This window comes from Leptonotus elevatus, chromosome 4 (genome assembly GCF_054856555.1).
Source record: "Leptonotus elevatus isolate MCC_2025b chromosome 4, RoL_Lele_1.0, whole genome shotgun sequence".
Taxonomy (NCBI): Eukaryota; Metazoa; Chordata; class Actinopteri; order Syngnathiformes; family Syngnathidae; genus Leptonotus; species Leptonotus elevatus.
The window spans coordinates 26,198,886-26,211,630 of record NC_141242.1 but is presented as its reverse complement, the minus strand read 5'-3'; the positions used below and the strand labels follow the sequence as shown (position 1 = coordinate 26,211,630).

The 12,745-nt window shown below is 37.9% G+C and overlaps 3 protein-coding genes across 9 annotated transcripts; 2 read left to right on the top strand and 1 right to left on the bottom strand.

Annotated features, from left to right (window-relative positions):
• The first annotated feature begins 2,654 nt into the window (after positions 1-2,654).
• On the top strand, positions 2,655-3,586 carry anapc13 (anaphase promoting complex subunit 13). The gene is made up of 2 exons (XM_086073694.1): positions 2,655-2,931; positions 3,253-3,586. The coding sequence occupies exons 1-2, from the start codon at positions 2,833-2,835 to the stop codon at positions 3,376-3,378; spliced, it is 225 nt and encodes a 74-aa protein (XP_085929820.1). The 5' UTR covers positions 2,655-2,832; the 3' UTR covers positions 3,379-3,586.
• A 335-nt stretch (positions 3,587-3,921) lies between these two features.
• LOC147176389 (lathosterol oxidase-like) lies at positions 3,922-11,106 on the bottom strand. Of its 7 annotated transcripts, none has more exons than XM_086073687.1 (7): positions 11,037-11,106; positions 8,267-8,407; positions 7,148-7,365; positions 6,593-6,725; positions 6,386-6,486; positions 4,303-4,431; positions 3,922-4,216 (listed from the first exon to the last, which is right to left on the bottom strand). In XM_086073687.1, the coding sequence occupies exons 2-7, from the start codon at positions 8,322-8,324 to the stop codon at positions 3,950-3,952; spliced, it is 906 nt and encodes a 301-aa protein (XP_085929813.1). In that variant the 5' UTR covers positions 8,325-8,407; positions 11,037-11,106; the 3' UTR covers positions 3,922-3,949. The 7 variants fall into 7 exon arrangements, with proteins under 7 accessions (XP_085929813.1, XP_085929812.1, XP_085929817.1 ...); XM_086073686.1 differs by lacking the exon at positions 11,037-11,106 and adding an exon at positions 10,689-10,737; XM_086073691.1 differs by lacking the exon at positions 11,037-11,106 and adding an exon at positions 10,689-10,737 and having other exon boundaries at positions 7,148-7,299.
• mt2 (metallothionein 2) lies at positions 10,791-11,559 on the top strand. Its single transcript, XM_086073695.1, has 3 exons — positions 10,791-10,957; positions 11,058-11,123; positions 11,330-11,559. The coding sequence occupies exons 1-3, from the start codon at positions 10,933-10,935 to the stop codon at positions 11,419-11,421; spliced, it is 183 nt and encodes a 60-aa protein (XP_085929821.1). The 5' UTR covers positions 10,791-10,932; the 3' UTR covers positions 11,422-11,559.
• The last annotated feature ends 1,186 nt before the right edge of the window (positions 11,560-12,745 follow it).

Genomic DNA, 12,745 nt, shown 5'->3' with positions numbered 1-12,745 from the left:
TTGCACTTGTCTGTTTTCGTACTTGCATTTTTTTCCCATTTATCTTATTACTAGATTATGCAAAATCTTAAAATAAGAAAACTCATGAAACCCCAGTTCAGGGCCTTTGGTGTTGGTCAGTTGTCTTAAAATGTGGGAAATGCTCGTTTTAATCCTCACAGTACTTAAAACTGTCTGTTAACACGCAATGCCAAGTCTGCTTGATCAAATAAGATAATTAAGTAATAAGTATCTTAAAATAAGCACAATGATCTTGCCTGACAATTTCATTGCAAAAAAATAACCTGTCAAATCAAAATAAGTAAATTTAGGTTACATTTAAGAAATTATATCTTAAGATTTTAGTTTTTGCAGTGTGCTTCAATTCAACAGGTATAGACAAGCTTGTTTACATGCCAGTTCAGCAGAAGCACCTGCGGCTAAAGCCAATCTGTGGCAGGGTTTTTACTTTCTGGACCAGGATTGCCCCACTCTGCCGAACCGTAATGAAGCTTTGAATCTCAGCAGAGCTATCCTCCCACAATTCATAAGATACCATGACAAGATGGTGAGGAAACAGCAAGACTTGAATACAGAGGAGGGGAAATGGCAAAAATTCCACCGTACACTACGCTTCAAACAGGACGGCCGTGGCCACCGGGAACATAGTTTTAAGTTTATCCATCCATTATCTTAACCGCTTATCCTCATGAGGGTTGTATACTATACAATAAACCAGAGGTGGGCAATTTACAACATTTTGCTGATCTGTCATTCGTCAGCACCCTGGGCACCCTTCCATCATCAGTCTGTCATTTTTTTCAAGCCGAAACAAACTGCAATCATCAGTCCATCATGTTATTTTAACCACGCTTCCATCATCACTTGGTCACCACTATTTTAGGACCAACAGGTGGCATTCTGTGTCATCATTAACTGTCCGTCAGCAAAACTTGCTGTCGGTACTTGACCCGGTTAGTGATTATTACAATGGATGAAAACCCACTTCCGTCAGTGCTTAGTTTGTCTTTAAGCTTCCGTCAGTACTAACGGAATGCCCACCTCTGCTATAAACTATATATTAATGAGGAACAGGAGGGTCCTGCTGCAGCCAGGTGGTGAAAGCAGCAGAGTGGGTGATTGGCTTTACGCACACCCACTCTGAGACCCCAACACTGGCAGACTACTGTGCATCACCAGTGGAATCATTCAAATGTATCTGTTCCCTCCCCCCAAACACACACACACTTTTTATCACACATTTCTTTCATGGTCAAGGTGCACCGGAGCCTATTCCAACAGATCAGGCAGTCACTAACAAATCACACTGTCATTCACGTCATTGAATGGGAAATGAAGCCAAATCAGGAGAGTGAACCAAATTTATTTTTATCAGCTGTCTCTATCTTTAAAAGCACCAGTCATTTATTTCAAACATTTGTAATTGTACACAACCACATTATGCATTGAAATGAATGGCTAATTGATCGACAGAATGTGATACATGGATACAAGCTTTGGATTCAGATTAGCTCATATACTAATTTTCAGAATTAGTTGCTCCCACATTATTTTCTCCAGTCTTCTCGTCACATTATTAATCAGATAGTGTGTTGTAAATTGGGACAGTCACACACTCTGCTGCGGTCAAGAGTCGTGTTGAAGCAATTGTCACGGTACATCCCACTCTCGGCCATGTAGTTGGTGAATTTTTGTGATTTAGGGTAGTAAGTACACGGTGTCGTTTCAGGGGTGGGAGGATACAGGCCGTAGTCACTGGAGGTGGTCCTGTACAGGGGGTTCTGAGGTTTGGACCATGGCGATAGAGTTGCACCTTTATAAGATGAAGTGGTGGTGTAGGTGAAAACTGGATTTCCATGGTTGATACATGTTTGTGTGTTTTCTGGCTGCTCTTCCTCCGGGGCTGCCATCACTGAAGTCCCTGCTGGTAAAACAAAACAAATTTTTAAAAAAAGAAGAAAAAAAGAAAAATACGTACGTTTGTTGAAATTGTAATAACTACACAAAGTGATTAAAAAAATAATACAATTTCGTGTAGTTCTGCTAATACCTATGCTGTTGGTACAAATGTGTATGTGTCAATATGGAATACACCGTTCTGCTAATACTAGCGCTGTTGGTACAATGTATGGAATACAAACACGTACTTGGCTTTAATTTGCTTATTTACGTTACTCACCAAACTAAAATCAAAACTATATAACAGAGGCTACTTAACTAAATTTTAAACGGAGTTACGTAATTAATAAACGTTAATAATAATTACAAAATAATTTCCCAAAACTTTATCCCAAATTCGCACATTTGAGCAGTACTAATTAAGGAAAACATTATTGGGAAATTACACGGTTTAGTTGCTCCCAAAATCGAAATCAAATGCGGAACTTTAAAAACGTACCATCCAAGAGCGAATCCTCCAAACACGAGTCGTCTTTCTTTGGTAGTTCGGAGTCCCGTCTAGTTTCCATAGCGACCATTAAACACCGTCGATGCTTTGCGGGCGAGACAAGTGGAAGGCTTAAATATGTTTAGGATAATACGGTCGCATTAAACCCATTTTTTTCCAAGTTGTTTGTAATTATTAAGACGTTTCAAAGTGTGTTTTAATGAACGTTTGTATTAAAATATGAAAGCGTCATTTTACGTCTTCCCCATGCGTCGGTGTAGGCTATGACGTTTAATTAACGCGCCATTCTCAATAAAACTGATTACAACCCACATACGGATACATTTCAAAGTATAATTGTTCGGCACGTGCAGCACATTAAAATACAGTACATATCTGTCGTAGGTGCGGATCCGTGACGAGTAAAGTCGGTCTTGTTTTTGAGTATGGACAGTGAAATCCAACGAGACGGTAGAGTTTTGGATCTCACTGATGACGCCTGGAGGGAAGACAGACTGCCCTATGAAGATGTCACAATCCCGCTGGTAAATCACCGCTTGCATTTTGACAACCATGCATTATACATTGTCTGTTAAGCTAAATGTCAAATTTCTTTAGACACATTTTTGATAAGCGATTTGAAAATGGATGGATGAAAGTATGAGCTGTGTTTTAGAGAGTTACGACACAATCCACTGTTGTGTTATCAATCAATTTGTGTTACAATAAAAGCCAGTTTTAAAATCTTGGATCATACATATGTTTTGAGGATTATGAAAAGAGCGGCTGCCTGGAGGGAGCCCATGCAATCACCAACAGTAATTTGATTTGAGTAATTTCATCATGTTGTCTTTGCTGTCTTTCAGACTGAACTCCCTGAGGCTGAGCAGGACAATGGTGGATCCACAGAGTCCGTGAAGGAACAAGAGATGAAGTGGACAGACCTTTCCCTGCAGAGCCTTCATGAAAACACTCCGAACACTGGGAGTTGAATTGACGTTGGCATGGGACTGTAGAACACCAGCATGTTCACAGTTTTGCTTTGTTGGGATGTTTTAGTCTGCTAACCTTAACTGCACTTATAGTTTGCAACTTCTGGTTTTGTGAATATTATCCCATGATTACCTGTTCTAGGTTTCTCGTGTTCCTACTTAGGAATATACAGTAGTCCGTTATTAAAAAGTGTTTGTCAACCCTTAAGTTGTCACTTTCTACTTTAATTGACTTGTTCCAATCTGCACTTTCACAATTTTTCAGACCAGCTCCATGGTTTAAGAGGATAAGCGGAACAAATGCCATCCATTTCTTTCCATATGTAGTGTCTTTAAAATGATTCAAACCTTTCACTGTGATGGTGCCTTCATTTGACACACTGAAAGCAGACTTAAGTTTGTTCAAACACTGATATTGCGATATATCACTTGCTTATCCTGTGCAGGGTGATGTGTAGATTCAAAATATGAACTGATGTTTCATGAATAGTTATCCATGCAATGTTCCAACTACCAAACGTTTTTCTAGAATACTACCGTGTGACTGTTCGTATTCTGGCTACTATTCTGATCACTGTGTCAATGTGTCTGTTGCAAGCTTGTGGTTGTGGTCACAGGGTCTCCTCCGTTGGAGGACTGAAGGGTATCTGTAGGAGCCTCCGATACGATCCCAGAGGGTAAAGTATTGTCCATAGTTGTAGTTGAAGAAAAGGTGATGATCCACATGGTGTGCGGCACCATTTATAATATTTATCAAGGGGCCATGAATGCGGTAGTCGCCGTCATGTATGGAGATAGTCCAGATATTGACGAAGATGAAGAGGGACAGGTAGACAACCTGAAATAACCCACAAGAATACTGAATACATTAACAGATCCTTCACTGAATGCAGTAAAATAAATGGATTATCATCATAGACCAACCTTGTGGAGCGGGAAGATAAAAGGGTAGACGTGGTAGGGTAAGCTCTGCAGGAAGCCGTCAAGTGGGTGGAAGGCGTGGCTTGCAAATGGTGTGGGGATCTTGAATAAATGATGCTGCTTATGTAAGTACTGAGGGAAGTAGAAAAGAAGTACATCTCGGAGGTAAATCAGGTGCACAGTTGTTCATTCAATTTATTAATCCAGATAGTAAAGGAACATTTTGTGATGTCAAATTCTGAAAGAAGATGGGAGCATACCATTTCGGTTCGAGACTAGGGAAACATTTCCTTCATGACTCATATGACAAAGACATTCCTCAAGTCAAAATAAGTATTTTGTTAGTAGGCTACTGTAAGGGTCAAAGAAAATCTTGGACAACATTTTTTTACATTTAGTTTTGCCGTGGTGGGTACTAATCTATCTTCACTTGCAGTTGATATAAAAAGTACACACCCTTGTTCAAATTCTTGGTTTTTGTTATATAAAGAAATCAGGGCAAGAAAAATCATGAAAATATTTCAAAACATTTTCCCTGTTATAATACTGTACAACTTGTGGTATGGTCTGATTAAACCAATGTTGATTTTTTTTTTAACCAGAATTCCAAAAGGTGTTTGGTGCAAACACAACACTGCACATCACCAAAAGAGCAGCATACCTACACTGAAGCATGGTGGTCTTTTGGACTGCATTCTTCAGCTAGAACGAGGGCTTAAGACGAGGTGGAAGGAATTATGAACAGTTCACAAAATATTTGCACAAAACCCTACCGCATTGGCTTTTGCCCCCCCCCCCCCCCCCCCCAAAAAGCCAGAAGAAATGTCAGGAAAAGCTTATTAGAACATCTGAAATTTATTGGGGGTAAGTCAGAGGCACTTAGTGGTGGCAGGTGTGCTGACTCACATTTAACACAAGCTTAAATGTCATTGATAAAATTTTAACACATCCTAGTTACAACAGGGTGTACACTGTACACACATGTTCAACCATATTATGTCAGTTATCTTTACTTTGCCTCTTAAAAAGATTTGTTTTTAATTGAATTGGCCAGTGCTGGTAATATGTCTCATTAATTGTGGAAAAACTTGAAATTATTAATTTTGATCTCAATTTTTACATCACAGAAACCTGGCATTTGAACATGGGTGTATACACTTTTTAGATCCACTGTAAATGGCAAATTATTCTTTCCACATTTCTAACCAAATTTTGCACCAAACAAAATGTAATGGGTTCATCCTCAGAACTTGCATGTGTCTACTCTCCACGAGGTTTAACGGAAGCCAGTTGTGCAGTTTCTGCTTCATTCTGCTAACCAACAAACTGCAATCAACATAATACATTTGCTTTGGCAGAGATACAGTACATAATGATACACTAAAGCTTTACCAAAGTTCACTCACTTTGTAACTTCATGTAACCAAAGAAAAAGTCAACAAACCTAATGTCATCATTCGCTACAACTTGTTTCCCTACTTACTCAAATGAGTTCACAGTGTTTTTGTCCTAAGTGTATCATATTAGAGTTATACTGTAGGCTACTCTACAACAACGGCAGGTTTATTATTTACTTTTGATTTAATATTTTTTAAATTATACAACATATTTATGTTCAAGGCCACATTTTATTTTTATGTTTGAAGGTAAAAATAAATAAATAACTATGCCTCAGAATTAAATGTTAAAATTAAGGAGACTAAATAAAATGATTTTCATTTATAATGAGTTGTGTAATGTTCTACTTTTGGATAAATCATCAACATGCATGAGTGAGGGGTTACTCATGGCATGATGAAAGAGTTTGGATACATGATTAAAAAAAAGATTGGGAAATGTTGGCATTCGATGATGCTTGTGGATATTCTCATTCAATCCAGGTAATTTCATTATCACGGCTTTGAATTAATCACAACTGGACTACTCTGTTTGTAGAACAGACATTACATTAGATTACAACCATCAAGATTAAAACTATGACACTCATTTACAAGTTATTAGTTAGTCCGGTTTCTATCAATCACTCATGTTACTTTACTCTTGACTCCTAAAACATCATGACAGCATTAAAGTCCTCTTAACTCGCCTTATAGATTCTCCTGTGATGCATGGAACGGTGTATCCAGTAGATGCACATATCCGTGAAGAACAAGAATCCAGCAATGCTCAGGAACACCCCGGACCAGCCTAACATAAACAAAAAGCACTTGGGTCTAACAAAGTTTGTACTACTGTACTGAGGTTTAGAAATACTGGAATGAATGTGCCTCTTCTTTAGTGAAATGGTCCTCACCCTGAGAAGATTGGCCGATGTCATCAAAAAGTTTGCTGTGCCCCCTGATCTCCAAGAAGAAAATTAGCACGGTGGGGAGACTCATCCAGACGAGAGCTGTAGTTGCTAGTTGGATCTCTTGACTTACCTGGTTCTATTAATGGATGAAAGATAAAATAGTAAAAGGTGTGTTCACTTATTTTTTTCTAGGATTTTGAATTGCATAGACCATCCGAAATATGTGTACACTGTCACAAAATAAGAAAATGTAATACTAATTATGCTTTTTTTATTATTTTTTTTACAAATTATAATTTATTGTGGTTGTCTCGTAGTGCACTTCATTATACTGAAATCTATTTGCAAAATTTTGATAGATGTAGCCAAATGAGAAAACCAAATAAAAAATGACTTTACCAATTACATAGATTATTTTTTTAATAATATTGGGAAGGAATTCTGAGTTTTGTCAGCATGCAGCAATGAGTTTTGATGTAGGTCCATATATTTTTTTTCATTTTTGCAGAAAGCACACATTGATACATAATATAAGATTAGATCTATTCAACAGCCCACCTCAATGAACTGTGGATGTTTCATGAGCCTGTGGTCAAAAACGTAGTAGAAATTTAGTGCGCCAAAGACCATGTAAACCGTTTGCGCTCCTAGGTTGGTCAGCAGGCTCAGGCTGATGAGTTGGCGCAGAGCTCCGTCCTCAGGCCATGATGCTGGGTAAACATATGGAGTGAAGACATAATGGTCTGCAACTTTTAGCACGTGATCCATGCCACTGTCTGTGGAGAAATAATAATATTGTTATTGTTATTATCTACCATGACAAAGCTAATTAGATCATGTAAGGATGATGTATGACACTGAGAGAGGTATTCACAATTTCACATAAACATACCGTATGTATGTTTATTTTTGAGGTTGAGGTGGTCAAGCACAAGTAACAAGGCCTATATTCTTTAGTGTGCAAACTCCACATATAAGGACAGAACTGAGATTTGAACCCAGAGCCTTTCAATTGTGAGACAGCCATTTGAACCACTAATACACAATTCTGCGCTAAATGAATGAGTCAACATATTAAGAACAGTTAAATCAATCAAAACTGAACAATGTTGTACATACGTTTTAGGGCAGAATGTTTGATGCAATGGAAATCATATTGTGATGTCGTCATCACAGGTTTGCCAAGTTGCAGCTAGATTCCTAAATCCACATCAACACATTCAAAAATGATACTTTTCCATCAAGGTGATGCTGAACTAACCTGCTTTGGGAGTGGGGCAGGTCTGAATAGCTTCCTCAAAGTAGACAAGTCCTTCTCCACTTTTAGTACAAGTTTACCAGCTGCAATTTCTAATAAAATGACACGACTGTATAAAGCAAACTGAGCCGCTCACTGCTGACATTAAATCTTATTTAATCGTCTGAATATCTATTTCTTCCACACACTACATTTCTAGCAGGACAAGCTGACCCTCTAGTTGCTTTTTTCCCTGCAGACATGTGGCACAAGTATGTTGGAAGCATTCACAGGCTCTGGAGCTGAAAGAAGATCCCAGCATGCTCAGCAAATACATTGAACTCAGACACATCTTTTATTACGTCTGCCATGATTGGCTGTATCGTCATGCTGTACATAATAGTCTAAACAAGTGTTTTGTCCCAAATCAAGTTACTCACATTTCTTAACATTAGACTGTTTGAAATAGCCTACATATGATGGTCTATATGTTGCCATATTGGAGCTGCAGGATCCTGTTTCGTCAGAACCTTTTGGCCTTTCACGTAGACACACATTACACCAGTGTGGTGTGTTTGTTTCTGGAAAGAACAAAAACATCAATCAATTTCAAAATGTCAAAGCAATCTGTCAGACTTTTGCTACACATGCTAACTAAACATAATCACAATTCCTTGCATGCATGAAAAAGTCAGCAATAACACATTTTCTCTTGTCAGTGTCAGGAAACTCTTGACTCTGGTGGGGCCACTTGCTTATCACTGTTTTGTATTATATTGCTATTTTGACACAAAAAAAGAGGACAGAATTGTCTTTTTGAATGACAAAGTAAAGCCCAAAAAATAAACAAAAACAAATAAATTAAGTAGCTATTTACAAAATAGAATTTCACAATGTCATATATAGTATATCATATTCTTAGGTGATGTAGGAAATCGTAAAATTTATATTAATTTACATTTGTGCCAAATTTATGCATTGTCATGATAAGTTGCCTGCATCTCTTTAAATGACTGGATGTCTCCCTCTAGAGGCGCCACGTCATTATGCAGACATGCGTGGAGAAGGGTCCGGCTTTGTGCATGCATGCATGCAGTTCTGTACAGGGGTGCGCAATGCTGGTCGGAAAAGTAGAGTATCGAGGAGAAGACACTTTATTTCAATAATTTGTTTCGAAAGTGAAACTTGCATGTTACATTAGTTCACCACACACAAAGTGAAATATTTCAAGGCTTTATGTGTTTCAATTTTGATGTTTATGGATGGAAGAAAGACTAAAAAAAATAGTGCTTCACAAAATTACAATATTTCACGTGACCAACAATAAATGGATCTCGAACATAGAAATGCTGGCCTTCTGAAAAGTGTATTCAAGCCATATGCCCTCTGTACTTTGTTGGGCCTCATTTACATTAATTACAACATCAAGACGATCAGCCTTTATATAAATCAGATGGAGAGTGATCATTTAAAGGCTGACAAAAACCTCTGCAGTTATTTTGCATTAACTAGCAACAAGATTGGGACACAATCCACTCCAATGTCGAGCTTTGTCACAATATTCAAATTTTGAGAAACACTGGATTTTTTGTGTGCATCTTTCCGCCGTAATCATCAAAATTGACTAAAAGGCTTGACGCATTTCCCGTTGTGTGTGATGGCTCCTCGACATTCAAATTTTTTGACCAGATGAAGTAACAAAAAAGTTCAATTTAAATAAAAATACTAAAATAGTGACTTTTTAATTTTTTTCAATAATTAAATAAGTCATTCTTATTTTAAAGTGTTATCTACATTTATTTAGAATTTAATAATCTATGATTTAATAAAATAAATAAGTAATTGATTTATAGCCCAGTGATCGACTGACAACCGCTTGATCTTGGGTGTACAATATTACATAATGGACTAATCAATTATTTAATGAGCAACAGGATTAAAATATGAACACACACATTTACTGTAAATTATTCAACTAACCAGTTAGGAATACAACAAATATTACAGAAATCATCTTGCAATGTGCGAGCCATGCATTGCCAACCCATAGATGATTTAGCATGATTTAACATTATTGTACTGTATTGGCAAAGAACGGAAGGTAACTTTGTGGCGAGTGCAAAACGGAAGGAATGCTCATGTCACACAGGGCAAAAGACTTAGTCGAAAGATATTCTCTTTTGTTTTTCGTCCAAAATCAAATAATTTCAAAGACTCAACCTTCAAATGCAAGTAGAAAAGCAAACAAGTTGATTCATGAAAGAGAAGTATTTTGGAGTGGATAATGCTGTTGTGTTTTCAAGTTGCTTCGGGTAAACAATTAGTCATGCTCCCCTTGATAAACGCCCACTTCTGTCGTTCCCAAGCGACATGGGAATGAGTGTGTTATTTTCCCACTGCACACGGTCCATGAGAGCAGCACCTCTTACTCCAGTTTGTTGTTGACTGTTTTGCTCACGAGCGCATTGAGGCAGATGTGTGCAAATGGGCGAGGCCGAGACCAGTGCCGTGTGCAACTCGGCGGTACAACGTTTCGAATCTTCATTTAAAATACCCCAGATTGGAAAACGTCCATTCTTTTTTACGCGATAAATATTTATATCGGCATTATAATTATAATTAACAATTATATGCATACAAATTTTGATATTTGTATGATAATACAAGATTGAATAAACTGACCATTCTAATAGTAATTCCTCACTAATTAATAAGGGAGTTCACATAGGAATTACGTTAAATGTGAATTTACCACCCTACCCACGTTAATTCTAACGTTTTCCTTTCCAAATAAGCAGTAACTAATCTTTGAATGACCCCAGGGGGAAATGTGATTACGTATTAAGAGCAATTCATACACACCGTGTGATCGCCTGAGTTGAATCTATGACCACACGTTGTAAAAAAAAAAAAAAAAAAAAAAAAGTCGTGTGCACAAACTCTTTGTAATCGTTTGTAACAAACGCATTTTGCACACGGCCCCGTTCCTCACTGGACACTATAAAATAGCAGCTTCTTGTGCTCCACTCACAACGACACAAGCAAGATCAGACGAGCACCTGCCAATCTCTTTGAGGAAGCTTAAATCAACAGACCAGCATATAGCATGGACCCTTGCGAATGCTCCAAGAGTGAGTATGATCTAGTAACGTCAATTCTGTGCTGAATATGATTCTAGGTTGCGATGATTCGTTCTAATCTAAGTCTGACCTTGTTTTTTTGTCTGTGCAGCTGGAACCTGCAAATGCGCTGGATCCTGTGCTTGTACTAACTGCTCCTGCACCACTTGCAAGAAGAGTGAGTCAAATCTCATTAGTTAACTTGATTACACCGAGGGATTGATTTACTAGTTTGAATGTATTTCGTTCGAAATGTATTTAACTAATTGGTGTCACACGTGATTCAAATGACTGTCTGCAGCACAAAAGTTGAGTAGCCTGTATTTCATGATGAAGAAAATTCATTCCCCAATGTTTTTATGTATTTTTGTCATTGTAATGCAGGCTGCTGCGCTTGCTGCCCCTCTGGATGCAGCAAATGTGCATCAGGCTGCGTGTGCAAAGGGAAGACATGTGACACAAGCTGCTGTCAGTGAGGCGCTGACCTCATCCATCCCTTGCTCGAGAGATGGAACCTTCATTTTGATTCACTTGATTGCACCTGCCATGTCTATTTAGTAATGAGTTTTGTATTGGTTGTTCTGTGCTGAAATAAATTAAAATCTTTAATGTGACTTCAGTTGGTTTAATTTATTTTTGTGGTTTTAGCCCGGGTATTTTTGCCCAAGTTTAACCGTAGGTCTATAAATTACATTTGACAATTTTCTGCTAAATATGTTTGACCATGAAAGTAATTCCACAAAGGACTTTGAATTAAAGTAGTTCAGTAGGCAATTTGTTTTGCAAAGGGTCGGGCTCACTAACTTTCAGTTCCTATTAAGTTGAAACCTTCATCAAAATGTGTATAGTTAATTTGGCAGCACAACATTCCTTTGGTGCAATTTATCTATTTTCACCTTTTGATCCAAAAGGCTTAAAAAAAATTGTTTCCCCCATTTTGCAGTGCTGATATCCTGGAAGGCAACTGATTGGAATGGTTCACCTTTATTCTGGAAGGTCTTTTAGATGTTTCTGTCTCCAACACACCTGATCCTAAAGATCAGGATCGTTATCAGGCTTCTGGAGAGTATGCTGATTAGAGGAAGCAGGTGTGATTGAGTATGGAAAAAAAAACATCTAAAACCTGATTAACTCTGGCCCTGGAGGACCAGCATTGGGCAAGCCTGGTTCCCACCTTTGTGCTAAAAATAACATATCCCATAATCGCATGTGGCCGACCATTTTGTTAGGAAACAGCTCCCAGTGGGGACATATGTCGTTCTTGAATCAATCAAAACATTACATGATGAAATTACATTACTACATATAAGCAGGCGTTTTAAAAAATTTCCCCACTAACTGTCATTCTCTTGGTGACCGGAGGTGCTAGCATGTGATCACATTTAATGTCCTTGATCGTGATTGATTGTGACATAACTTACTTTAGTGCATGAATACATTAAACTACAAGTACAAGTCGACTAAGCTATTGAAAGCAAGATATTAAATTTTGAATCACTAATGCCACCTGTCGCTAAAAAATTAAACTGCACACACCCTTCTTCACGTACACAATGTGCAAATGATGTCACATCCGCAGACAGAGGGAGGGAAATTAAAACCCGAATCCAGTCTGAAAATGATTGGCCAGTGGCTAGCAGGAGAACAGCAAGCAACTAAGGTGTAAATCTAATAATTAGAAGATGTTTCAGTCAGAAATGGTCAAATAAAAAGGCTATTGTAAAGATATTTTTGGGCAAATTGTTACTAACAGCAGTTTTAAGGAAAGAGATCCTGGATCTGACAGTTAACTGTATTTGG

Excerpts from the sequence above, each read along its gene's own strand:
- LOC147176389 (XM_086073687.1), bottom strand. The coding sequence starts at position 8,324 with ATGGCAACATATAGACCATCATATGTAGGCTATTTCAAACAGTCTAAT. Across the intron at positions 6,487-6,592 it reads CATCGGCCAATCTTCTCAGG|GCTGGTCCGGGGTGTTCCTG; the intron begins GTGAGGACCATT and ends TGTTTATGTTAG. Across the intron at positions 4,432-6,385 it reads ATCACAGGAGAATCTATAAG|TACTTACATAAGCAGCATCA; the intron begins GCGAGTTAAGAG and ends TACTTCCCTCAG.
- anapc13 (XM_086073694.1), top strand. The coding sequence starts at position 2,833 with ATGGACAGTGAAATCCAACGAGACGGTAGAGTTTTGGATCTCACTGAT. Across the intron at positions 2,932-3,252 it reads AAGATGTCACAATCCCGCTG|ACTGAACTCCCTGAGGCTGA; the intron begins GTAAATCACCGC and ends GCTGTCTTTCAG.
- mt2 (XM_086073695.1), top strand. The coding sequence starts at position 10,933 with ATGGACCCTTGCGAATGCTCCAAGA. Across the intron at positions 10,958-11,057 it reads CCCTTGCGAATGCTCCAAGA|CTGGAACCTGCAAATGCGCT; the intron begins GTGAGTATGATC and ends TTGTCTGTGCAG. Across the intron at positions 11,124-11,329 it reads CTGCACCACTTGCAAGAAGA|GCTGCTGCGCTTGCTGCCCC; the intron begins GTGAGTCAAATC and ends ATTGTAATGCAG.